General features: G+C 32.3%; 3 protein-coding genes across 5 annotated transcripts; 1 reads left to right on the top strand and 2 right to left on the bottom strand.

Annotated features, from left to right (window-relative positions):
* Positions 1-5,390: 5,390 nt before the first annotated feature.
* LOC107009597 (vicilin-like seed storage protein At2g18540) lies at positions 5,391-8,562 on the top strand. The gene is made up of 4 exons (XM_015208941.2): positions 5,391-5,735; positions 5,835-6,001; positions 6,092-6,172; positions 6,594-8,562. The coding sequence occupies exons 1-4, from the start codon at positions 5,423-5,425 to the stop codon at positions 8,379-8,381; spliced, it is 2,349 nt and encodes a 782-aa protein (XP_015064427.1). The 5' UTR covers positions 5,391-5,422; the 3' UTR covers positions 8,382-8,562.
* Positions 8,563-13,188: 4,626 nt separating this feature from the next.
* Positions 13,189-16,364, bottom strand: LOC107008697 (zinc finger protein GAI-ASSOCIATED FACTOR 1-like). 2 transcript variants are annotated; one of them, XM_015207835.2, is made up of 5 exons: positions 15,826-16,286; positions 15,623-15,715; positions 15,112-15,508; positions 14,755-15,026; positions 13,189-14,288 (listed from the first exon to the last, which is right to left on the bottom strand). In XM_015207835.2, exons 2-5 carry the CDS (start codon positions 15,627-15,629, stop codon positions 13,513-13,515), a joined length of 1,452 nt encoding a protein of 483 aa, XP_015063321.1. In that variant the 5' UTR covers positions 15,630-15,715; positions 15,826-16,286; the 3' UTR covers positions 13,189-13,512. The 2 variants fall into 2 exon arrangements, with proteins under 2 accessions (XP_015063321.1, XP_015063319.1); XM_015207833.2 differs by having other exon boundaries at positions 15,623-16,364.
* A 4,460-nt stretch (positions 16,365-20,824) lies between these two features.
* Positions 20,825-26,914, bottom strand: LOC107011503 (splicing factor U2af large subunit A). 2 transcript variants are annotated; one of them, XM_015211028.2, is made up of 13 exons: positions 26,760-26,914; positions 25,789-26,075; positions 25,391-25,498; positions 24,668-24,738; positions 23,984-24,057; positions 23,862-23,906; positions 23,715-23,774; positions 22,939-22,999; positions 22,738-22,850; positions 21,939-22,385; positions 21,697-21,832; positions 21,525-21,592; positions 20,853-21,222 (listed from the first exon to the last, which is right to left on the bottom strand). In XM_015211028.2, exons 1-13 carry the CDS (start codon positions 26,832-26,834, stop codon positions 21,085-21,087), a joined length of 1,683 nt encoding a protein of 560 aa, XP_015066514.1. In that variant the 5' UTR covers positions 26,835-26,914; the 3' UTR covers positions 20,853-21,084. The 2 variants fall into 2 exon arrangements, with proteins under 2 accessions (XP_015066515.1, XP_015066514.1); XM_015211029.2 differs by lacking the exons at positions 24,668-24,738; positions 25,391-25,498; positions 25,789-26,075; positions 26,760-26,914 and adding an exon at positions 24,300-24,616 and having other exon boundaries at positions 20,825-21,222.
* Between the last annotated feature and the right edge of the window lie 414 nt (positions 26,915-27,328).

Raw genomic sequence — 27,328 nt, 5'->3', positions numbered from 1 at the left:
ATACAAAAATATATACGTAAGATTTCATTATGTGTCAATCGTTTGAAAATTAAATTTTGAACACGTTAAATACCTATTTATAGTTTTTTGGAAGACATTTCATACTCTATGAACTTTAATTTGAGGCTTTATTTTTTTTGTATGTTTGGGTATGTACAAAACTAAGCTAGCACCATAGATAGTGGGTGTCACCATTTTACAGTAAATAATATGCCTCAATTGGTGGAGAAAGGGTCTTTAAAGTTGAAGTGTTTTCTTTTTTTCTCTTTCTTTTTCTTGGTAGGTGGTGGGGAAGGGGAAAATGAGGGGACAAAACACGAAAAATCAATTTTGATGTATAATTTACACAAGACTCAAGCTAAGTGATAGAGTTGATAAAAGGATAACAAAAATATGGGACACATAAATTCATGATGTCTCCGTATCATCAGATATTTTCTCAAATTGATATAACATATGTTTTAATAAGTTCAAATGATGTGTATATAAATTTATTTCTATAAGATATTATTTCGAATTATAGATCTTCGATTCAAGAAAAAATAAAAATGTTAACATAAGGGTTCAACTTTGCATTATTTAGCATCACTTTGTTATTCTTTTTATAAAATTTATAGAATAGGAGATGTTAATATAAGGATGACAATCCAGATTGACAAAGTTGTGATAGTGAAACTACTGTAACATCTTATTCAATCATGCAAAGCATCTCCCATTAATTTGTCCATCTTTTCGAATATTACGAAAATCAAACCTACTTTTTTTACATATAATTTTCTCTAATGACGTCACAGGAACTACTCCTGAGAGAAATATTCTCACTCAAGTTTGAAAACGACTCTTAAATTATGATAAAGTGATAACTACGATGAGGTCATCGGCTAACTCTTGCGTGTATTATGAGTGTATATAGTTATATGTTATTTAATTTCCGTCGTAAATATCAAGTGTGAATAATATGTATAAAATTTAGAGAAATGAGAGTAAATTAGTCGATGTTTTTAATTTACGTTGTAATTTATTCGTCACTTTTTTACTTCTCTAAAGTTAATTTCAGCAAGTTCTTGAAGATACATTAGATTAAATTAATTTAATCTATTAAATACTTCACGAAAATTATTTCCCTTTCAAAAAGTAAAAAATAAAAAATATTTAGAATGAAATAAAATTTTTTATTATCGAAATAAGTAAATCATAAATTGAGGAGGCTGGCTAGAGAGGTGCAAGGGGTTTGATTTTTTTTTTTTTTTGTCTGAAAATTATTATCATAGGTATATATAACTATGTTTCTTATATTTTACTTTTTTACTGAAAATTCTAATTTCACTGCTATCGTACACATACATTTAATTAAGATAAATAAATATGATGAAAGAATGATAATATAAGAACACATTGATAAACGTGATTTAAGAAAAATAAAGAAAGTAAAAATGAATAGTAGTTCCAATTTATAAAAAAAGTCAAGTACTTAGGAGTTAAGGTTCGTGAGTAGATGGGACATATCGCGGTGGAAAAGGTAGAAGAAGCTTCAAAGATACAAAAGAAAAAGAGGGGTTGAGATTCTGTGTTGTGATTAATACAATTCAATCAAAAGAAAAAGATGTGTCATTTTGGACATACAACTCTCCCTAAAATAAAATGCCACTAAACACAGTACTTGTGGACATCATCCACCCATCCTTTTATGACTCATCAAAAAAAAAAAACACTTTTTTCCTTCTTATTTTTGAAGATATTCTATAAAGTTTGTTGTTAACTTAAACAAAATAAATCAACAAAATCGTCCTATCTCGGAATTTTCAATAAAAAAGTTAAAAAATCAATATAATAGACACATAAAGTAATCGAAGGAGGTTCGACATTTATTATGTATATAAAATTATTTTAACCATATATAAATAATATAATTTTCCGTCAAAAAAAATTAACTCTTTCATATTCGTAGCTCCGCCTCTGTCTCCAAATATTAAGCTCACTCGTGAAAAGAGCGAGAGACGAATGTAGCCTTTTGGCTATGGGTTCCTCACTTTCGATATGATGTGTATAAAAAAATTAATTGAAATCTCAATAAATATTAGATTTTAATAATAAAGTTAAAAATTCAAATTATTAAGTGGGGTCTTGATTTATTTTGTTTTATTTTTTTTCTGATGTTTTTATTAAGGATTTATTAGAAAAATATTTCTATCTCTCAGGGTAGGAATTAAATTTGCTATGTGTATACCCTACCTTTTGTTAAATTTAGTTTGCAGAACTATCGATTAAATATGTTAGATATGTTATTATAGTTATTGCATCTGAATAGACACCCATAGGTGTGATGTAGTCAAATTAATAAAACCATGGAATACTATGGGATATCAAAGTTGATAATTTTTACCTAAAAAGATGTCACTAGATGATTTTTTTTTCTCAGTTGTCTAATCTTGACAGAAAGATGTACCTAATGAAATAATAAAAGTGCAAGAAAAAAGAATAGACAAATTTCCAAAAATTGAATCTCTTTGTTAGTACTCGTCAACAAATTATTCTTCATGTCTAAACCCTAAAAAAAAACATCTCCTCATATAAAGATTTATATATTAAAAACCTAAAATAAATTAATACGTCTAAACGTATCATATCTCTATATAATATAAAATTTTTGGTGACTCATTTCATACAATTCAACAATTTAGTATAAATAATTTGTCGATTACGCGGATGAAGAAAGGGGTGGTGGTGGAGATATAAAGTGTGATCGATAGGGTATCTTGTATGTGATTAATATAGCTAAACAAAAAGGTGAAAGGCAAAAACATATATGAATGGTGGTCCTATTCCATATTTAAATGGATTATTAGGATACGTCGATTTCACTTTGCAAAATCCCCTCTATAGATTCATATATTTTTCTTTCTCATCAACTTTTTTTCTATCATATAACTAGCCTTACTCTGGCTTCCCACGTTTCACATGTCTCAATGTTTATTTGTTTTTTTCCACTCTTGGGCGTCTAAAGGGTTTAGAAAAATTTGACAGTAAGGACCACCCAAAGTTTATAAAATTAGAATTAAACAGTCATGAAGGCATATACCTAGGAGTTCCATTCACATCTTCACGTATAAAATGTGTACTTTATATTAATTTTATTTATCTCATGATTCTTATTAGAGATGATAAATGTGACATCTTTTTGTTTTTTATTAAAATTTAGAAGAGTTAACCTTCTTGATTAATCCTATGATTTTCCTTTTTTATTACGAAATTAAAGAATAGTTCTACGATTAACTGAGACATAATAAACATGAACGCAGTTTATATTTAAATTAACATCAAAGCCATCATATCTAGCTCAACTGAGTTAGTCATGGTGCTTTTGTGATTGACATAACTTTTACAATAAACTTTCTTAGCTAGAATGGACTCACCAACAAATATGAAAACACAGAAAGTCCCAAGAAGTTATTCGAAAATAATATCGAACTTCAATACTAAACAAAGAAGTATGGAAGACTAAATATGTTGGTACGAGGTAGGCTTATTGGTGATTTTACAAGGGCTTTATAGCAAAAGTTGATACAAATAAATGGGCTAAAAAGTAAATGGCCCATTTATTTTATTTTTTCCATTATCAATACACAGATTTGCACTTCGTTAGCGGACAATTTTGGGTAAATTATGAAAATTGGGCCTCTTCACAATTTAGACCCCGACCGTGTGGATGGATGGACACAAGGAAATTTTAGGTCCAGTTCCAGTTATAGTGGGGAGATTAAGGAAAAATTAGGGAAACTTACATAAATATACTATAATAAAAAAATATTTACCATTTATAGCAATAATATTTTTACCTCACTTGATCACTTTTAATTCATTTATAATACAAGTTTAATACATATTACAAATTTAACAAAGCATTGCTATAAATGGTAATAAACAAAAAGTATCGCTAAAATCAGTAATTATTTTTTAAAATGTATTAATTTAAGTAATTTTTCCGAAAAATTATGTGGTTAAGTAATATATATTAGTTAATTAGTTATTATAATTATTGTTTTAGTTAATTATTAATCGCAATCAACATTAGTGATAATTATGAGGGCTGAGATTTTGAGTTTGTATAATTTGAAATTTGTAAGATATAATTTATATAACTTTTGTATAGCATAATTTTGTAAAATATAATTTGTATAATTGATTAAGTTCAGATTTTTGTGTTTGTATAAATTTATTATTTTAGATTTATCAAAAAATAACTCAATTATTCAAATTAACCGTAAATTACACGAATTCACCCATAAATTATATAAACAAGACAATTTGAACCATAGCTACATCCACTAATAATGCGAGCTACGACTATAAAGTATAATTAAATTTATTTACTATAATGGATATTTGCAAAAATTCTCCTTAGGCATAACCAATAATGGCCCCTGAACGAGTTGCTTGAAAAAGCTAATTAAAGATCATTCATTTTTGGGAAACTTATATAAATCTCATATTTTTGGATTAAAATCTAGTTTTTAGCTTTTAGCTTAAAATAAGTTATTTTTAATTTAAAATAAATTACTTTGATAATTATCAAACACTCTAATAAGTCAAAAAGGTTTTAAGTCAGTTTTACCAGCTTTTAAGCCCATCGAAACATGCTTTAATTATATCCTATTTCAAAAGTTTTTTTAATTATTAAAATCTCAAAATTTTCATTGCTCTCGAATATATTCTTTAAATGTCGGTATATTGCAATAATAATATATTATTTAATAGGAGGAAAGTATAGAGGGATTTTTCAAAAAAAATAATTAAATAATAATATTTTTTGGAGATTATAATATGTTGTATATTTATGTAAAATTTCTTAATTTTTTAATTTAACATTCCCAAAAAAAATTGTGTTATCCAAATGTCCGAATAACAACCAATTAATTAACACTGAATTTGTGAATTTTACGAGACTTAATGTTCTTGTTAAAATTTCATATTAGGTTTCAACTGTGAGTTATTTTTTGAAATTTAAATTATGTGTGTTGATTAAAATACTTTAAATGTTTTTTTTCCCCATTATATCATGACACGAAAGAATTATATTTTAAAATAGAAATCATATATTTTTTAATGATTTAGATTTAAATTTTATTATTTAAGTAATAAATTGATATAGCCTTTAAGTTAAAAAATATCAAATTCATCCTGGGAAAACGACGATTGCAAGGATATTTGGCCAAACGAAGTCAAAAAGAAGATAAACTCGTAAGCAAAAAGATACAAAATACTACCATAAGTGCATGGAATGGGATTAGCACGTGTCAAGTTGAAAGAAGCACCTGTCCATGCAAATGCCACGTAACTCACACCTTCAAAACCTCTCCATTTTCTCTATGACTTCCACTGCTACAAATCTCCATATTTTTTTTTTAAAAATAAAGTAATAGCAATGTCGGTGAAAAATTGTATGTCGATTCAATGTTGCAAAATCTTGTTAAAGTTTCTACTGTTTATGATTATTATCATCAGTAGCGTGTTTATCGATGTAAGAGCTAAAAGAGAAAATGAAGGTTGGGAATGGGGTTTAGGTCCTCTGGTTAAAAGAGCAGAAAGAAAAACACTTATTTCAACTGAAAATGGTGAAGTCTCATCAGTCACAGTAGCTGATGGAACCTATCATCTTCAATTCATCACATTGGAACCCAACTCCCTCTTCCTTCCTGTTGTTCTACAAACAGATATGGTTTTTTATGTTCACACTGGTATTCCTCAAATATATTTAGGAATTAATTGAACAAACTTTCTGAGATGATAACCTATTTATGTTGATTTTATTTTTGTTTGTGGAAATATGTTTATAGGGTCGGGGAAGCTAACTTGGATGAATGAAAATGAAGAGAAATCAGTGGATTTAAGAATAGGAGATGTATTCAGGCTGCCTTTTGGATCTATTTTCTTCTTAGAGAGTAACTTAGACCCTATCAGACACAAACTTAGACTTTATTCCATTTTTCCCAATTCAGACCGAGTAATATTTCTTTGCCTTCTTCGAAACGCTGAATCATTCGTTTAATTTTTATTTTAATTAACGATGGATATTTCTTGCTAATATATACAGGAATCACTGAATGAACCCTACTCCAGCATCCGTAAAATGGTTCTTGGATTCGACAAGAAAGTCCTCCAAGCGGCATTTCATGTATAACAACTCGCTACTCCATCTTTTTAATTCAATGTGTTTTTACAATATATTTATATATTGGCTACTGTTGAGAATATCATTAACTAATAAAAGTGTGTTCTCTTTAACCGCCTAATTACACACTTCAACAGCTATAATTGTATAATTAGACCTTAGTGATTAGCCAACAAATGCTGTTTTGATCATAAATTGGTGTCTTTAAAAATGCTAGTTAAGAACATCACTTAATCATAGCTGTGATCAAGATGTATTAAGTTAGATCTCGATTGTAAGGATTTTTTACTAAATCACAGATACTCAAATAGTTTCTAATATTGCTTGGCTTTCTTTTATCCCAATTAATGTGACGTAGTTTGAATTGACACACAGTAATAAAAAGAGTCCCATTTTTAATTAATGTAAAATTTTGTTTATGAAGGTACCAGAGGATGTGATAGAAGAAGTGTTGGCTGGAACAGAAGTACCAGCCATAGTGCATGGTGTGCCAAAGTCAACTAAGAAGAAGAAGAAGAACAACTTATGGGAGATGGAGGCTCAATTCATGAAGACTGTGTTAGGAAGGGGCAGTTATAGTTTCTTTGACAACCAAAGGAATAAAAAAAAGAGTTCTCAATTGTTCAATGTATTCCAAGAGAAACCAGATTTTGAGAATTGCAACGGGTGGAGCACGGTAATAAACAGGAAGAAATTGCCGGCGTTAAAGGGTTCGCAAATTGGCATTTACGTAGTGAACTTAACGAAAGGATCAATGATGGGGCCACATTGGAATCCAATGGCTACTGAAATTGGAATAGCAATTCAAGGAGAAGGAATGGTGAGGGTAGTTTGCTCAAACAGTGGAACAGGGGTAGTAGGGTGTAAAAACATGAGGTTTAGAGTGGAAGAAGGGGATGTATTTGTTGTGCCAAGGTTTGATCCTATGGCTCAAATGGCATTCAATAACAATTCATTTGTGTTTGTGGGGTTTAGCACAACTACAAAGAAACATCATCCTCAGTACTTGACGGGGAAAGCATCGGTCCTCCGAACATTGGATAGGCATATATTGGAAGCATCTTTCAATGTGGGTAACACAACAATGCATCAGATTCTTGAAGCACAGGGTGATTCAGTTATACTGGAGTGTACATCTTGTGCTGAGGAAGAGAAGAGGTTGATGGAGGAAGAAAGGAGGAAGGAGGAGGAGGAAGCGAAGAAGAAAGAGGAAGAAGAGAGGAGGAGAGAAGAGGAAGAGGAGGCAAGAAAGGCTGAAGAAGAGAGAAGAGAGAAAGAAGCAGAGGAAGAAAGGAGGAGACAAGAGGAAGAAGCAAGGAAAAGGGAGGAAGAGGAAATAAGGAAGAGACAGGAAGAAGAGGAAGCTAGGAGAAGACAAGAGGAAGAGGAAGAGGAAAGAGAGAGACAGGCAGCTAGAAAGAAACAAGAAGAGGAAGAAGCAGCACAAAGAGAGGCAGAGCAAGCAAGGAGAGAAGAGGAAGAAGCAGAAAAAAGAAGGCAGGAGGAGGAAGAATCAAGGAGAGAGGAGGAAGCAAGAAGAAGGCAACAGGAGGAAGAAGCAGAGGAAGCAAGAAGGAAAGAGGAGGAAGCAGCAGCAAAAAGGCAACAGGAGGAAGCAGCAGAGAGAGAGGCAGAGGAAGCAAGGAGGAGAGAGGAGGAAGCAGCAGCAAAAAGGCAACAGGAGGAAGAAGCAGAGGAAGCAAGAAGGATAGAGGAGGAAGAAGCACAAAGAGAGGCAGAAGAAGCAAGAAGGATAGAGGAGGAAGAAGCACAAAGAGAGGCAGAAGAAGCAAGGAGAATACAACAGGAGGAAGAAGCACAAAGAGAGGCAGAAGCAGCAAGGAGAAGAGAAGAAGAAGCAGAAACAAGAAGGAAGGAGGAGGAGGAAGAGTCAAGGAGACAAGAGGAGGAATCAAGGAGGAGTGAAGAAGAGGCAGCAAGAGAGGCAGAGAGGGAAAGGCAAGAGGAAGCAGAAACAAGAAGGAAGGAGGAGGAGGAGGAAGAATCAAGGAGACAAGAGGAGGAATCAAGGAGGAGTGAAGAAGAGGCAGCAAGAGAGGCAGAGAGGGAAAGGCAAGAGGAAGCTGAAAGGCAAGAAGAAGAAGCTAGGAGACAGGAGGAAGAAGAAGAGAGGCATCAACAACAACAACAACAAGAAACCGAGGAAGAGGAGCCAGGCCAACCTGAAATGAACGGATATTCCTCAAAGTAGCCTATGAGTGTGTTGTGTTCTCACCACCACAATTAGCGTACTCCAAAAATTCGAAGCAAGTTCTCAGGAGTGAATAGTTTCTACGTTTTTGTACAATCTCATGTGTGTGTACGTCTTTTAATTTACTTTTGCTGTCATATTTATGAGTTTATGTAATAACACCGAAACAAGTTTTCATATATCACTTTTCCCTGGCAAGTCTCCAGCAATGTAGCAGAAGGTGTTGGGATGTTATCTGGATGAAAGCAGTTCATACATTAAATCATTGTCTGTTGCTGCACAGGGACTCAAACATGGAGGTCAACTTCTATCATTCGAATCTGTCTTCAGTCTTCAATATGAATAAATCTGTTTAGAGAAAAACAGTAGAGCAATTCGTCATTCCAGAATACAGATAATAATAGAGAGAGAATTAAAAAAAAGGAAAATAAAGGTAAGTGTAGCTTATGATCCGCTGGAATTTACCCTAGTATCAAATGTTCAGATTACTAGAAACAGAGAGCAAAAGAAGCAAATCTCAACCAAGTATAGCTATTCTGGTCTGTGGACTCAGAAGCTAACATCAACGGAAAAGATGAGCAGTTTCTGCAAGTTTATCCTCAGGCATAGCAATGTACAACTTCTACCTCATACACTTGACTATGTTTTCTATACTCCAAAATAAACACTCCCGGAAAATTTAATTACTCCCTTCATTTTTCGCAGTCAAACAATGTTTGACTCTCTTTATAAAATCTTCAAAAAATTTTAAACTAGATAATTCAAAATAATTAAAAGATCTATAAAAACATACAATCATAAATAAATTTATTTAAATTTCAAAATTTAAAATATGTCACGTGCAATGGAACGTATGAAGTATTTTTTTTTTACTTCTTTTTTGTTTTGAATCTAATAAATACGAAGTCAATTTTAAAAAAATCGACTCAAAAGCCTATATGCAGACTAGAAAAGAAGAGATAATTATGGTGGAGAGAGAGGAAGGAAAAGGGAGTTCAAATTAGAAAGAAAACCAAAATTTAAACAACAACGATTGAACGTACTACGTTGTGCAGTGTATATGAATGTTGACCTTATCTTTTAATTACTTAAATCGTATTCAAATTCTGATTCAAATGTGTTGTGGGATTCCATCTTTTTTATTAGGAAACATGGTCCACATTTTCTTTAATAACAACAACATATTCGATGAAACTTTGCATGTGTAGTTTGATAGGGAAGAGTGTGTCAGACTTTATCTCTGTCTTATAAAAATAGAAATATTAATTCTGAAACATACCATAAATTAAAGTATCGAATTTTAGAGCAGTTTGATAAAAAATTCACAAAAGTAAAGAAGATCATAGCACATACTAAAACAATATAATGCATTATAGAAATACAAAGCATTAGAGAAAAAGAACACCGGTAAAAACAAATAACACATTATAGAAATACGAAAAGATAACAGGCAGTAACACATACTTTTAAGTCACACATCCATTGCCAATTTTCCAATGAAAAGAGGAAGGGCAAAAGGGGTATGGTAATTGTTGAACACAAAGAGCCCAGAGGCTATACAAACTATTGGGCCCTGGGCTAAACCACAAAGAGGCCCAAGAGTAAAACAGCCCAACAATAGATTTGTTCGGATTCAGGTTGAGTAGAGATAAAAGAGTTGTCACGACGGTTTGGAGAATTCATGCATATTGTGAAAGAATTATCCAGTCTTCTCGTCTTCTTCTAGAGTTTAAGTAGGTATTTGGACATGCGATATCATACCGCTATTGATATCGTGAGATGGAATCAAAATTTGGACATGTGATTTTACGCTGATTCCATATCATGAGATGTGATTCCATATTCTCCAAAAACGATGATATGGAATCATACGAAATACTATATCATGATTTGAGATATTTTAATACAAAAATTGATCCACGAGTTTATATTTTGTTAAAACAACTCCACATTTATATCTACTAACCATTTATTTCACATGTAAATAAAATTCACATCATTACTTTTTAAAATTTATTATTCTCACCGGCATAATATTTATTATTCTCACCAACATATAGTCACTTTAACTCACACTTCACAATTGTTGAGTAATAAAATCTTGAAGATCCCGTGAACGGTGTTTCCTTTTTACTCAAATATATTGATGAGAAGTGAAAGTCAGATTGAAACAATTACTTAAGTGGAGAACAAATAGATTTGTAATAATTTATTATGCCATTTTATAATTTTTTTGTTTATTTGATAAGATTGAATAACAATTGGGGCTATTTTAATAATTTTAGAACTTATTAGATTTTTATGTTTATGAGAAAATATATAACACCAAAATTCATAACTCATGTTCAAGCAAAACTTTAATTTCATCTCATGATTTCATATTATGATACCATATCGCATGGCCAAACGGACCCTAAATTACTCATTCTCATTCTTACCTCTATCTTTAGTTATTTATTATTTCAGTATTTTTAATTGTATTTCTTTAGTTAATTAAGTGTTGTTGTGATTAGGCCATCAGAAATATTATAGCTTAAGTATTTGTGTTGAGAATTTGGATTTGTTACCGTAATTAAATGTGAATCGAATTAAGTAATTACTTTTCCTCCTTTGGAACTTTTAAAAAAACTTTAAAATAGGGTTTAGAGGACCACATAGCAGTGAGCATTGATGAACTACAGGAGTAGTACGTATGTATGTCCTTTCTGATATACTGATACGATTTGTTGCTGCAATTAAAGATGGAAAATGAAATAATACATACAAAGTCCGATACTACCAATAAATTCAAAATAAATACAAAGATACCAAAAAATTTGATGAAATATCTTACGTGTCAAGCAAATGTGATTATATAAATTTGGAGGATGGAAGTATATAAAAGTACAAAAGTAAATGGTGTACTCTTTTTATGAAACAAGATAGGTGGTGTTGAGAGTGAAATGGAGATGGGCTTGGATATTATGTAGGCATCATGAACCAATTATGGGACCTACAAGATTAATGTTTTGGATATCCCATATCTTTCGTGACAGCCCCTTTAATTCAATTTTGTCTCTATTATTCGGATGAGCACGTTATACTGTTCAACTTCTTATTATGGTCTTTTGTTTTTTGGATGAGCACGCTTTACTGATCACTGAATAAAAACCTCCACTCAAAAGGTATTAAACAGATGATCACCCTCCATACTAATTAAATCATCCCGAAAGACAGTTATTTATTTCGTATAGTATTTTTTGACCATTTTTAATAGACTTATGAACAAATCCTGAATTCAAATCTTTCATTGATACAGTAGTTTTTGGTACAACAAACTTTGCATTTATGGCTTGGAAGTGATGAAAAACTTGCATACAGCTTGAGTGCCCTCTTTAGTTACAGCCTCCTGGCCTAACTTTACTCTCCATATGCCACAAGTCAACATCTCTATATTTTTATTTAGTAGTAAAATTGTTTGCAATTCAAAAGCCACCAAAAGTGACTAAACTAAACATTGAATCAGTTATATTTGTGACATTTGATTTTGTAATTTATTGTGTTATTTTAGTTTTATAGTTTCCCATCTCAAATTATCTGTCGTAATTTCTAGAAATAGGTGTCTCAAAGATGCTCATTTTTTCTCTTTTATTGTTATAGTAAATTTTTGCAATCATGTTTTTTTTATTTTAATTTTGAGAAGAGAATAAATTGTAAATAATCAGTTGTGACAGGTCTCAGACAAAGAGTAAGCACCTAATTATATTGCATATATTTAAATAAAAAGGAAGATTAGGTGGAGAGAGACCATAGTTTATGACCTCATCCAGAAATTAATCATATTTCATTATTCCTGATTATGCTACCAAACAAGAATAAGCGACAAGATTAAGGCATAAACCTTCCACAACAGTTCATTAATTATTTATTTATTAGCCCAAAGTATGTCACTACTATTACAGAAATATTATAATAATTAGAAGACAGTTGGTTGCTACTTAAACTGATGATAACCCTTCCGTTTTCATGCACTGTTGTTCAAGATTAGATGTAATTTCAAAGTCAAATTGGTATTGAGAAATGTTAAGAAAAAATAAATCTGCATCAGATTCCTTTAATTGATGTCAAAAGCACAACTACAATTGGCCCAACAGAGAACATTCATTTGATCTAATCCGTTTTATGTCTTTTCTCTAATTACGACTTAACTTCTTAATTCAACTTTTAATCATTACCACTTCTATATATAAAAATAAAAGTAATAAATAATAACGGTAGTGTCTAGACTAATTTATGCAAATTTTATATAATATTTGCTACCTTTCACTTATATTAAAACAGTTAATTTTGTTTAACCATGATTTAAACAAATAAAACAAATCGAATAGCATTTTGAAACTGTAAAAATTTGAACTATTATCTTATCAATCAATCAAAATATATAAGAGGAATTATGCATAGATTATCACCGAATATGTTGGGCAGCTTGTGAGAAAATGGTACTAGCAGTAGGCCAAATTATTTTTTTTAATATAAAGTTGACTATTAGGAACCAACTTGCCGGCTTCATATATACTTACTATATAAAAACATAACACAATGTTGAAATGGTTCAGAATTGTATCAAATACCAACTTGGTCCACCCAACCCAACCCTAGAATGGCCGATTCATCGATTCGTTGGCTAAATTTTAAATTTTTTTGCTCAAGTTAAGAGTTCAACACTGCTGCATTAGTTATGCATCTGAATTATACAGATTTCATAAAAATTTGCAGTGTCTGAAATAGAGATACCATTTGATAAAAATTCCCACTGGATGAGCCTCTCTTGGTTAAATATGCTTATAGTAAAATTATATACTAACACATAACAGCTTCATCTGTAACAAAAAGCAGAGGAGTTTTAATACAGCTATACATTCAACTTCTACTGTACAGCAGAAAAAAAACCTTTTTACTTTTCCTACACAAAGGAGACAGTAGAACAATCTTAAAAGTGTCCAACTGCCTCACAGTTACGGCTTTCCTCCTGCCATCCTATGCTCAAATCTTTGGGGCTGAGGGCACTACTTGAGCTTGCCAATATGTTTTTTGCTGCATCAACTAAAATTCATAGTCCTATACAGAATAAATTAAACCTGACTCTTTGATATCATGAATTTCTTCCCAAGTCTTTCCCACTGAAATCTGCACTACCAAATGATCCAGCTGAAGTCACCATGTCAAGATTACTACCCATGGATGTTAAAAGGGCAGATAATCCAGGCGATGGACCGACACTAGCTGCCATTCCTAATCCAAGGAGGTCAAGAGTGGGATGTTTGGGATCAAACACCGAGGGAGTTCCCAACATTAATTCCTTTAGACCAGAACCAGCGTCACACGGTAGTCCAAGACCAAGACCTGCAGCTAATGATGCACCATTGGCATCAATTGGCCTCCCACTCCATTCTTGATGACCGTTTGAAGATGACGTGGAGGACATAACCCCAATGCCCCTCAACAACGATGAGCTGGTTGCTGCTGCACCCATCTGAGCTGCCTTCTGCAGTAATGCTGTTGCCGACATAGCTGGTTGTGGTGCGGGAGCATATTGCCTCCGTTCTTGACCAGCTGGTCTAAAAATTGACGAACTGTGACTCATCGCTAGGCCGAGAGATATTGGTTCTGTAGATGAAGGTGGTGCCATCTCAAGAGTGTGCTCAGGCGCCATGGCTCGAAACATATCAGAAAAAACAGGAGCTTGAGATGGCAAACTTCCCGAAGCTGTTGATGAAGCAAACAAACTTCCAAAGACATTGCTGCTACTACTTCCATTACTACAAGAGCTGCTACAGTTTCCAGTCAAGCTTGCTACCGCTGCTGCTTCCTCCAGAACTTGCTTCGTAGCAGCTCCAGCAGAATTTGTGACTGGATTCTCCCGCAATTCTGCACAAATTGTAGCAATTATATTAAAAAGATAAAAAGAAGCATACTTGTTTAAGGAAACAGAGAAAGTTAAAACTTTTCATAGAAAAAGAACATTATCTGTTGCAAAAGGAGATCCAAATATAGTATCTTTTCTTTACAATCTTTATCTTATTTAAGCATTATACTACTTATTTCTTTCTTTAGCCAACGGTTTCATGACATTGAATCTTAATTTATAATTAATTATCCGTTATCATTTTCTTCATTTTTTTTCCTTCCTATTATAGACCCTACTTCTGTCTACAAGATTCTGATTGATTAATAGAAAAAGATAAATGATTTTGTACAAAGAATAAATACAGATAAGAACAAAGATCAATAAATGACAAAATTAACTAGCTTCCAAGTTATAGAAACAACAAAGTTATTTTGTTTGATATGTAACAAACCCAAATGCGACAAACATCAAACGCAGAGAAGGTACCTCGATTTTGAACAGAGGAAGCAAATGACATTACGGCAGTTGACGGTGGAACGGTAGGGGTCATTAAAGACTTTGGAGCTGGTGGTGGTGGTGGTGGTGGTTGACACTCGATGGCAGGTGGAGGGGCCGGTGGCGATGGCGGTGGTGATGATGAAGCAACAGCTTGTGTCTTAGGCTCCTCATTAGTACTAGGAGGCTTCTCTGGCAGTGTTTTAGCACTTTCTTGAGCTAATGCATCACAAAATGCCCTATGGGTGATAAAGCTATCCCTCCTGTACATTATTAACAAATAAAGTTAACAACTTTATTGCCCAGAAAGAACTTAAATTGAGCTCAAAAAGCATACTGTTGATTTACCTTGAAAATAAAGTGCCACAATCACATTTATACTCTCTAGTTCCACAAATTTTTGAATGAGCCTTTAAATCAGACTGAACAGCATATTTCTTGGAGCATTTGTCACATTTCCACTTCTTCTCACCATGTTTACGGCAGAAATGTTTCTTGATTCCGGTCAAATCACCCAATGCCCGAGAAGGATCATGGTGAACACAACTGGATTCAGGGCAAACATATACTCTCTTCTTCACCTCATTGCTTGATCTCTGCCTCAACTTCCACGGCAAATTATGACCTCTTCTATGAAGCTGCAAATTCTGGTCTCTTTGAAACCCTTTACTGCAAATTTCACAAACAAATCTGTTCGTCGCCAGCAAAGTTGTTGGTGACAAAGCAATAACCTCTGCATCGGGATCTAATCAAAGCAACCAAAAAAAAAAAACAGAAAAATCCCCCAAAAGAAAATCAAATCTTCGCTGAATATTAGTAAAACCGGGTTCATCTAGAATCGTAATGGAACATGATTTACCTGGCATCCCAGGAAGATTCCGTTTCTTCTTGGCTGATTCTTTCAGAGGAACTACTTGATTACCTGAAGACGAAACGCTTGCTTCACCTGAGCCTGTAGAATCGTTCATGGCGGATGAGTTATCTGGGTCGGCCGGCATGTTTCTTTTTTTTTTTTGGGTTGCTCAAAAAAGCAAATCTTTAGAACATTTATGTTAAAAAAACCTTTTTGATATCAATCTTTTCTTGGGGGAGTCGATACTTTCTCTCTTTTTGCCGTATCTACCAGTCAATCTTGCTTTTTCGTTTTTCTTTCTTTCACATACCCAACTACCAGTTTTGATCAAACCAAGCTAAAATAGCAAATCCCCATAACATAGAATTAGCTCAAAAACCCAGATTCCAAAATCACCAGAAAGTCAATCACCGGCGTGAACTTTCTGCCGGAAAGTCGCTAAGTACAAGTAAATGGGTTTGCTTATAAGGAAAAGTAATGAAGAAAAACTCGATGAAAATGAGAAGCGGTTGTGGCAACGCAAGTCGGCGGCTCGGAAATCTATAGAGAGAAAGAGAGGAAATTTAATGTGAAAACAGAGACTGCAAAAAAAGTCTACTCAGTTTTGGTCTTCATTCTTACTTTTCAAGAAGATGAAGAAAAATAAAATAATCAACCAGAATAGAAAATTAATCAAATGAAAAAAAAATAAATCATAGTACTACTAGTGTGTAGTAGCTAGTACTTGTTCTTTACAGTAAAAGTAAATAAATGTGTCTAAGAAAATAAAAAGTAAATAAATCATAAATGTGTCTCAATTCTGGAGGATAAAGACGTCTACAAATATATTTTTATATATATATATATATATATATATATATACACTTATTGTAAATTGATACGAACTACACACCAAAAATTTGTTTTCATTATACATACCAGTTTATTAGTTATATCTATGCTTCATTTACTATAATTTAAATCGAACCAAAAGTGTATATTCTCTCTTATATATTATTTGATTTCTATTAATTTGATATATAATTTTTAAAAAGTTTAATAAAAAATATAATTAACTAAATTACTTTTGTTATTAATATCTTCAAATTTTATATTGATTCTATTATCATTTCCTATATTATATAGCTATTTTAAATTAAGAATAGTATTAGAAAGTTTAAGTTTAATTAAATTTGTTAAAATAACTAAATAAATTAAATTTATATTTTTTTAAATTTTGAATCATGTAAAATGATTCAGAGGAGCGGTCGTAGTTTCCAAAACATGCATTTTTTTCATTTATATGAGTGTTACCTTACTTATACTAATAATAAAAATAAATTCATAACTCAAAAAATGAGAACATTGGAAATTCTCTCTTCAATTTTGTTTATCCCTTTTAATTTAGTTTTTTAAAAAATATTTTTTTTGGACATTATTGTTAAGCCGACATAATCCACCAAACATGTTTAACACTATAAATTAAGAATTATTTTAATACATTATATTTTTAACATAATTTCAAAAAAATATTTTTTTATTTTTTTAACTCTTGTGTTCAATTAAACTAACATAAATACATTAAAACAAAGATATATCAATTTTTAATCTGAATTTGATAAAAACTCAGGCAAAAAGTTTCTAATACAAAAAAAGAGAGCATTTAGGTTTTGGAGCTGTTTTTGAAAATTATTTTTAATTTTTCACAAAAGCTTTACTGAAAATTGCCAAAAAAGAAGCAAACAAAAGCCATAAAAAAAGAATTTGAAAATAAAAATAGATAGTAAAAATATCAAATAAATAAATATATACAATTTTAGAGGATTAAGAGAGAAGCATTATCTTTTAATTAAAAGTTGAAGGTGTAGTTTGATTCTTTGTTCTAAATTATAATGATGGAATCAATTAAGTTTCAAACACATAATAAGTGAGAAAAAAAGTATGATTTTTTGGTCGAATTAAGGTAGATTAGAAAAAGAAAAAAAACAAGGTGTACTGCATTAATTTGGTTGAGAGAAAAAGTCGAGCTAACTTTCTTTAAACTAATTAAATTATAATTTCGTCCAAATTTGAAAATTCCACGTGTCAATTTCCTGTAGTAGAAAAAATTTGGTGTTGTAATCTTTCTTTGGTCCCAATCCTTTATTAGCAATTAATCTTTTATTAGGTTTACAATTAATCATCTAAATTATTGTTAGCTCAACTTTTGTATAATTTGACAGGATTTACTTTACGTATATACATGTTCACGTAAAAATTGGGTAACTATATAGTTTTTTTATAAAATAAAATAAAATAATAGGAAGTATTATTTTCGTTTTAGTCATATTTTCTTTACTATAGGAAATGATAAAAACTTACGAACACTCAAATATATTTTCATATACTATTATCATTGAATTATAATTATTCTTTTTTCTTAGTTCTTCCCCTTCTCAAGCAATCAAAGACCGAGTTAAATTTGATTAGTAAGTTTAGTATAATTTTAATTAAGTGAAAGTTTGAATTTTTAAAAATTATATGAAGTACAGTATAAAATTATATTTTTTATATTAATATGATAAACGATATATTTTAAAATATTAATTAAAATTTATATTATTTGACTCTCAAAATAAAAATCATCATATAAGTGAAAAATAAAACAAACGAAATAATAAATTCTCACTGATCAATGAATATTTATTTTGCCTCAACTATACCATCATTCCTTTTTAATGAAGAACGATTTATAATCATGATGAAAAATCCTTGTTCCTTGTAATAATTGATAACAAGAGGTTACATATATATGATTACGAATACCACTTTGACTAGATAGTTTTTTTTTTCCTTTTCATATTTGGTACTTATATTGAAATTAGTATCGTGTAGGATTCATAGGAAAATTCTTTTCATTAAAGACTTTTCTATATTCAAGGCTCGAAATTAAATAATTATAAGAAAAACAACTTCATTCACTGCATTACATTCTTTGATGGTATCTGACTTATCAATGTTAGGCTTTAATAAACAGTGTTTCTTCGTTATCACGTCAAGGGTTGAGGTAAAGTGTCCATTTCCTCTCGATTAAGAAACTAAATAGGTATATTTTTATCTGCAAATTCATTTAATTTTTTTTCGTTTTATGTTATGACGGTATTAGATTGGATAAAAAATTAGTAACCGTTGATCAATATTTGAAAATAATGGTCGAATTTTTTTTTATTAGAGAAAATAACGAAAAAAATTATAAAAAACACAAAAATTAAAATATAATAATCTCTAAATTTTTCTATCATTTGAAAGAATTACAAAAATTCATTCTTGGATACACTCCTTTCTCGTCTTAAAAAAATTCCTCCCATCAAATAATATATTATTTACAATATATCGAACAAATCAAGAATGTATCCGAGAACAATGAAAAATTCATTTTCTTTTTAATTGGAACAACTTCCATGATAGAATATATATAATTATATAAATTTAATACTCTGTAATTTTGTTTGCCTTCCACTGCGAAATAAAAAGATATTACTCACTAACATATTGTTATGATTTCATTAATAACACAATGTTCCCTTTAAATGATTTGGTATTTAATTTTTTCCCTTTCAAACAAGTTAAATCTTTGAATTTTCTCCCTTACACTTAGCTGTGCATTCTTTAAGAGTAGGGCGTAATCTTATTTTCTTTGATCCTTTTATATTCCTACAAGTGTTTGAGAAACAGCTATTTGCCAGTGGACATGTTACATTATATTTACTCATTTAGTACTACTAGTCAAAAAATTGATTTGTCACACTTCAAATAAAGAGGCTTAGCTGACTCAAAAGATTAAAAATCTACACAAAATGTCGATTTAGCACTTTATTGAGGAGGACAATAACATAATATATATATTCAATAAATTTCATCTAATCTAAAAATTATTCATTTTTTTCCTATTCAAGTCACTTAACTTTTCCCTTTTTATGTCAAAATTATTGTTTGGACAGTCTTCTATTTATATTAGTCTTTGTTAAATTTGAACATTCAAAAACATTAGTCCAGTTCCTAATTCATGAATAACCATTACAATATTTCACAAATAATCTTAATTAATTGATTTTGTTTTTCACCTGATATCCGATATTCATATTGAAGTCTGACTACTCGAGATCTCTAGTTAAAAAGGACTGATACTTACTTTTTAATTTTTTTTTTGTCAAAGTTGAATTGTGGCATACGAAGTTGCACGTGAGCTTCTTTTGTTTTTTATATTAACAAAACTTTACCTTATGATTATATAATTAGTCACACAGTTAAAATGGGATAACCCTAAGTTAAAAGTGTAATTCCAGTAAACAAATGCTAAAAAGTTGAATTGTCTTTTCTCTAACACTTTATTAATGTTTTCGTTGACTTGAATGCATCTACTTTTTTTTTTGTTTGTTTTTCAAACTCTTCATCAATTATATATGCCGAGGAGTGGTATGGACCACCCCCACAAAGTTTTAACTACTATTTTTTTTCCCTTTCTTGTTTTTTTTTTTTTTAAATATTATTATTTCTTAAGATGAACGTTTTTCCATTAGTGCATAAAAATGGGATGACCCATATAAAAACTTTTTAATTACTTAATAATCTTATATTTCTGGTTTTATGTAAGATAAATATCATATTTGTTACAAATTGCACTAACAAAGGGGTCAACTGGAATTAGAAAAAACACGGTAGTCAGTTCAACTATACAGATAATAGTTCAAGAAAACGACTTTATCGTTTCATTTTCACATTGAAGCAAAGGGACCAGACATTGTGATACAGTACAAGAGTTTATAATCCGTATTTCTATCTAGCTAAACTACATATTTATTATTTAAAATTTGGACTAAATTGCCGGCGTGACGAAAGAGATATATGCCGAAATACATTAGTTATGATGCGATGATAACTTGATAAGATATCTCATGTTCAAGCCTTTGAGTGGATATTACCATCTGCTTAAACTCATTTACTTTTGACAAGTCCAACCCCTATTTCTGTTCCACTAACAGAGTAGAGGACCTAAGTAGCTATCCACTAAAACAAGTAATTTCCAACTATCAACTCTACCTCATTACAAATATAAAACTTACAAACTGCTACTATAATTTAGGTGACATTCAAGAAATTATAAACAATAGAGTGCACTCAAACAAAAAATAGTGTGCAACTTCTTGGCTGGGGAACAATAAAGCACATGAATAAAATGGATAGCCATAATTATAAAAAGAAAAAAGACATTCAAACAACCCAATAACACTATTCCTGTTTGATACTTTACACCAGCTTTAACCACAAACTAAGTTTAAATCCAGAATAAAATATCCCATGCTCACCAAAACAAAAAAGCAAAAAAAAAAAGAAGAAAAAAAGACAGGAGACTATTAATCTTTGTCAAAAGGGGGATATAATTCCTATAGGGCATGCAAACAACTCCCTGTAATAATCTGAATATTATGTCATAGCTATAGTGGTTACAGTTAAGCCTCGTAATCTCCCTCAGAGAACTTGTTCTCTGGATAGAAGACAGCAATAACTTGGTTACCACCAAATTTTCTTCCATTCAGCCCTTGGCGAGCTTTGCTGGAACTGTCAACATCTGCGTACTCCAGGAACACCTGAAGAACCAGGATATAAGTCTTAACCATTATACATTCAGAAGTAGAAACCACCAGAAAAAAAAAGAGCAAGGTATTGGAGCCCTTTTGTAATTGTTCCAAATCATGCACAAACAGTTTAAGGAAGCAATAAATAATCGTAGTGAAAGACACTTAACAGAATAGTCATTTTTCAGCTGGTCATTGTGAAGAAAATTAGAAACAAGTTAATCTCATTTTAACAAACATATATAGGAACGTCAAGATCAGATTGTAGACGTAACTAATCTAGATGATGACTCAAGAGATCAGCAGATATGTACCTTCCCGAGTCCAGGTGTAGGCTCACCATTAGGATTTGGACGTGGAATGACAACATTCAGGAGAGCTCCTGCAAAGTAGACATACAAAAGCAAATACAAGTTAAAATTCTCAACTTAAGTTCAAGGCATAAGGTATGCTAGAGGAAACAGAACATTTGATATGGCTACTCACCAAATTTACCACATTCAATCCTCATATCTTCCAAAATATCTTGATAGTCATCATCATCTTTGAGCTCATCTACGCTAACCACTTCTGTTAAGCACAAAACCTTTGTGGCTAATGCACCAGGTTGTAACATGAACCTCTGTAGAAGAAAAAAGCACTAAGGGTGAGCTTAAAAGTCCTTTGTATAAAAGTGTTAAAGCCTAAGAACTTGAAAACTGAATGGAAGAGCATAGAACTATCTCTACCTGCAAAGCTATCTGCTGTTGTGCATGCAACAATACACTCTCTTGCTCAGGGTTGGGTTGGGTTGTGCCCTGGTTAGCCCGCCTAACAGTAAGAGTTTTATCCCCCATCTTAATCCCATTAAGAGCTGCACAAGCAATATCAGTAACAGAGACATCCTGGTACACACAAAAAGCATAACCTTTTGAATTCCCAGTTTCTCTATCTTTGACCAGATCAAATCCTCGAAGTTGACCAAAAGACTCTAAAAGTTCCCTGATTTGTGATTCTGTAAAATAATAGGGTAAACCACCAACAAATATACGGTCAGGTCCTTCAAGCCCTCCGGAAGAACCTGGTGTCAATCCAACAGCTGCCAGGTTGAGGTTGGGGCTCGGTTGACTAGGACCAAGTGTAGCTGCCAAGGAAGGATTGTAATCACTGGGTCTTCTAACCTTAACCGGTCCGCCCTGAACAAAACATCAAGTGCACAGAAACCAAATGTATGTATAAGAATACTTGACATAATGTACATGATGCTTTGGTAATACATTATCCACCACACAAATCACCATAAGAAGACAAACAAATAAAAAACCACAGAAAGACAGGGTTTGCAGACTCCAGATTATATAATGGGGAAGGGGCAAAGGGACATTAGTTCCAAACTTTATCTGGTAGCGAACAAGATAGGGAGAATCAGAGTCTGTATGAATGAGGTGAAACTAAAATCTTCTCTTTCCTTACTTCCTTTTCAAGGAACACCCTACAACCATAAGTAGAAAGCTAACATATAAACACCTATCAGATGATTTTTAGTACCTCAAAAATGACACCATCCAAAGCCATTGCATTACTAGCTTCCTCAACAGATCTCATCTCAACAAAGGCAAACTTCTTCTCATGGTTTATATAAACGTTGACAACAGCATCCCCTGAAAATTTCAACAATATTTTAAGCACCTAAAAAAGGAAAACTTATAGTGATACTAGAAGGGAAACCACATAAATCTATGAACTAACCTGGACCAGCAGTGTTTCCTCCGATTGCATACATGACATGACTAAAGAAGGTAGCAACCGACTGCATATAGATCAACTTTCAGAAATCATAGGAAGTACTCAAAAATATGGCAGTGCAGAATTAACCCAAATCATGAAATTAGGAAGCTCAAACAAATGATAATTTTGGAGGACGACAAAACTTGATGATTCCATACACGACACATAAAAAAGCCTAATTTGGCCGACATAGTACAAAAAATACTACAATGGAGAACGAAACATCACACCTGAGAATAAAATTTCAAAAATGCTAACATAAGAATTAATGGTCTAACCAAAACTACAACATACCCGCTGAAATCCCACAAGTGGGGTGTGGGAGGGTAGAATATACGCAGACCTTACCACTACCTCGTGGAGGTAGAGAGGCTGTTTCCGAAAGACTCTCGGATCAGATGCAGCAATTCCATATATTTAGAAGAAAATATAAAGATGTCTAGGAAAAAAACAAAAAAAATACCTACAACTACAAATGGTTTCAGACTGCACGACATCAGTAAATCAGAAAAGCTATGTGTTAGTGTTTATGTCAAAAAGGTAATTAGATGGAATAGACAGCTGTGAAAATGTACGTGAAGACACTATATTGCGCCATATTACAAGCAGTAGCTTGTGAAGGAAAAACTAAAATGATTCCACAAAGAATAACTAGAAAGACAACAGCGGCTTCCAAACTTGAGCAGACAAAATCTTAGAACAGCCAATGTGCAAAGTCATGGGAGGAAGTTTGCTACCTGTTCATTTGCAGTAGGCGGAAGTCCCCCAACATAAACTCGCCGAGCATGTCTGGTAGCCTGAAAAAAGCAACATTTAATAAAATGCTTTTCAGGTAAAAGAAGCCCATAAGCGAGAGAGAATAAAAAATGTCACAAATTATAAACCTGCTGTGTCATTGCCTGGACTGGCATAATAGGGAGAGCTCCAAACTAGAGAAGCCACAAAACAAATATATGAGAATATAGATAACCAGTGAAGCTATGCTAAGAAGGATCTGCGACAGTACCTGGCCTGCTGCTAGAGGAAACATGTTAGAAAACATTCCAGGTATTGATGGGTTAGTGGTCCCAGGAACTTGACCTGCGCGGCATGTAAATTACAAATCAGTGAGTGAAAATACATACATACTTCAAGTGGCTAAAATAAATGGATATTTACACTAAAATCTTTTTTTTTCTTTCGATGTATTTGAAAAAATAGAAGAGTTTGTAATCAAATTGAAGTAAAACAATTTTAGGAATGGAGAATTTTAATGTGAATTCATTACTAGAGAAAATATTTGTAAACTACCAAACTAGCAATTCCTTGAAGATGAACAAGACCTGTATCGATTCTTCCTTGTACATATAAGCTACAGAAGTCGGCTCACGCCCATTGTCAGCACAGTGGGGCAAGTAGCCCAACATTGCCTTCTTAGAACATAAGACAATACAAAACAAACAAACAAACACCAAACACAACAAGAAACCAAAACCCTCAGTCTCAGAATTATTTCACCAAGTAAAAAGTAAAGAAAAGCAAAAGAGCTAATCTAACTAGGACTCGCGACCAGTATAGGTGGAAGTCAAAGAAACAAAAAGCTTACCAAAATGTAACCATGCATTTCGATACGAACTTCCACACTATGTCCAGGAAAAACATGACAGTTTTCAAGATACTTTAATTGTAATGAAATTGATGGACCGTGTACCTGCAACATCAGTAGCGCCAGATAGCAATGCACTGGTGGGAGGTGCCATATCAAAACCACTGATCCTTTTGCTGAAAAGAACCATCATTAGTACCAACAGAGAAGTGATAAATTTTTTTGAGAATGAATTATTCTTTTTGAGAATGAAATAATAAAATGGTTGAAAATTTAACTTTCTACGATCTGTATAGAAGTTAGCCACTGACAGAAAAATCACAACAACATACCCAGTGCAATCCCACAAGTGAGGTCTAGGGAGGCTAGTAGAATGTAAAGAAGAATGTAAGCCGACTTTACCCCAGAGAATTCAAAAGCAAAAAAAAATAAAGAAAAAGAACACACAGTTAAAATCCAATAGGTTCCAGTAATTAGAGAGTGAAAGTCATCATAGTAGCTTTAAGATTTTGCAAGAACAAATACTTTTGTAAGCCAACATGGCAACATCAGCTCATATGGCCAAATAACTAAGTCTTCACCTAATGTTTTAGTCCAATTCCATTTATAGTTCTAATTTCTAAAACATCAATACTTATGATTTCTTTCCAATTTGACAGATCAAATAGTCCAATGACCAGTCTGGCCAACATTACAGCAATTTGCAATTTGCTTCACTCAAAGTTCAAAAGACAGAAACCAGTCTAACGGAGCATTAGGACATCAAAAATAACCAATAAAACATATCTTGATAATGCTCCTACAAGAAGATATAGGAGTAAGACAAACCTCTTAGATGGTGACCGTGATCTAGACCTTGATCTATGCTCGGATCTACCCCTAGAGCTAGGCTTGTGTCTCTGTCGGTCCTCTCTATCTTTGTCATTGTCTCTTCGCCTGAGGGATAAATAAACAATCATATCCAAGAACATAAGAAAGATAAGAAATTGGTTGAGACACTAAATCAGCAAGCACCAAACACATGAATGGTGAATCTCATATGAAGCTCACACTAAAGCATGTCGAGCATAGAGAACAGTGACAAAGAAAAAACAGCACTTCAAAATTAAATCAAACATGATTCTTAAAATGAATACCACAATTATGTATTACCATCATAAATGAGTAATTGAAAAGAGGTACAGAACATAAATCCAACTAACTTTTAGATCTGCATTTGAACTTACCTATCGTAATCTCGAGTTCGCTGAAGATCATCTTCATCTCGATCTCTGGTCCTCTCCCTCCTATCACTCCGATCCCTATGACGATCTCTGTGATGACGATCACGGTCCTTCTCCCTCTCTCTGTCCCTATCCCTATCTTTGTCCCTTTCCTTACCTCTGTCCCTGTCTCTATCTCTATCTCTTTCTCTATTCCTGTCCCTGTCCCGGTCTTTATCACGCCCTTTCTCCCTCTCCTTCTCCCTGCTTCTTGATGAGCCCCTTTCTTTCTCCGGGTCACGAGAAGTATGCTGGAAAATGATAATAAAAATGTTTAGTCTATGAAGAGAACAACGAAACTTAAAAATATAAACAAAATCTGAAAACCATACAGAAGAAGCCATACTAATCTAAAGCTAAGGAAATTAAAACAAAGAGCAACACAAATCAGGGAAAATAATTTTATATCATAAAAGTTTTGTTTTGGCTACGTTCACAGGTTAAAGATCAGAACTGCTGTCCAACAGGAGCAAACCAGCTCCTCTCTGGATCCTACCAGAGGCCAACCATAGGCAATACTCCTCAACCCGACCACCAACAAAAACAGCCTACATCTTTCATTTAATCGGCTCTATTCCATAACTTCTAACAGTGTAATTTGAATTCAAAAAATAATTGTCCGATTATACATTTTATGATGCTTATATTCCAAATCCCATCACTCTTTCTAGCGGAAAAAGTAGTCGAAAAAACGCCCTTAATAAAAGAAATTCATCTACACAACACTCCATAAACCATAACTACATACAGAGACAGAGATATATCCAGCTATCGCATCCCATCAAGCAATTCATATAAAACTTTCCCAGTAATCGAACATAAAACAATCAAAAGCATATACGTAACCCTAATTAAAGCAAATATCTACGTGTATTACTTCATCACCTTTATAAGTTCAAATCCATTTTTTTATCGAAAAAACAAAAAAAAAATACCTGAGACTTGGAGTCACTGTAAGGAGAAGAACCATTATTCTCTATATCTTCTCCATTACCTTCATATTCCTGCATCGTTCCACTACGTTTTTACACTAATTTTTCTCTTCAGTACAAAACTAGGGCTAGAAATGAGTTTTGCCGTTCTGTATTTGGGAATTGCAAAATTTGCGATTTCCTTTTTATGTTTTGTCTAATTAAAAAAAGGGTACAACCGTAAACTCCAAGCTGCGTTTTCAATTCCTTCGTTTTATCCGACACGGAGGATAGCAAAATTAAATACCACCACCTAATTAATATATTGACTTGTTTAAAAATCTGTTTTGAAGTAATATTTTATTATTTGATATTTTATATTATACAAATCAACCAATTAATAATAGTAAAAATCAAACTAATTTGTATCGTCAATCCCTTAAACTTGTTCATATTTTTCATTTAAATACATGACATTTTCAATTCAATTTTCCAAGTAAAAAATTATGTACTTTCAGTTGTTGATATTTAAGTTACCACATGAAAAGTATCATCTCTTTTAACTAACAAAACACATCAATCTCAAATGAAAA

This window comes from Solanum pennellii, chromosome 2 (assembly GCF_001406875.1).
Source record: "Solanum pennellii chromosome 2, SPENNV200".
In the NCBI taxonomy this organism is placed as follows: Eukaryota; Viridiplantae; Streptophyta; class Magnoliopsida; order Solanales; family Solanaceae; genus Solanum; species Solanum pennellii.
Note: the sequence above shows the minus strand (reverse complement) of the source record. Positions and strands in the feature narration are given on the sequence as shown.

Bases quoted from the DNA above. Each gene is read 5' to 3' on its own strand.
- LOC107008697 (XM_015207833.2), bottom strand. From the start codon at position 15,761: ATGCCGGCCGACCCAGATAACTCATCCGCCATGAACGATTCTACAGGC. The intron at 15,509-15,622 runs GTAAATCATGTT...TGCTTTGATTAG, and splicing joins GAATCTTCCTGGGATGCCAG to ATCCCGATGCAGAGGTTATT. The intron at 14,289-14,754 runs GTACCTTCTCTG...CAATTTGTGCAG, and splicing joins TTCCTCTGTTCAAAATCGAG to AATTGCGGGAGAATCCAGTC.
- LOC107009597 (XM_015208941.2), top strand. From the start codon at position 5,423: ATGTCGGTGAAAAATTGTATGTCGATTCAATGTTGCAAAATCTTGTTA. The intron at 6,002-6,091 runs GTAATATTTCTT...TAATATATACAG, and splicing joins TTTTTCCCAATTCAGACCGA to GAATCACTGAATGAACCCTA. The intron at 6,173-6,593 runs GTATAACAACTC...TTGTTTATGAAG, and splicing joins TCCTCCAAGCGGCATTTCAT to GTACCAGAGGATGTGATAGA.
- LOC107011503 (XM_015211028.2), bottom strand. From the start codon at position 26,834: ATGCAGGAATATGAAGGTAATGGAGAAGATATAGAGAATAATGGTTCT. The intron at 23,907-23,983 runs GTACTGTCGCAG...TGGCTTCTCTAG, and splicing joins TTCCTCTAGCAGCAGGCCAG to TTTGGAGCTCTCCCTATTAT. The intron at 21,833-21,938 runs GTAGAGATAGTT...TTTCTTCTACAG, and splicing joins AACAGCAGATAGCTTTGCAG to AGGTTCATGTTACAACCTGG.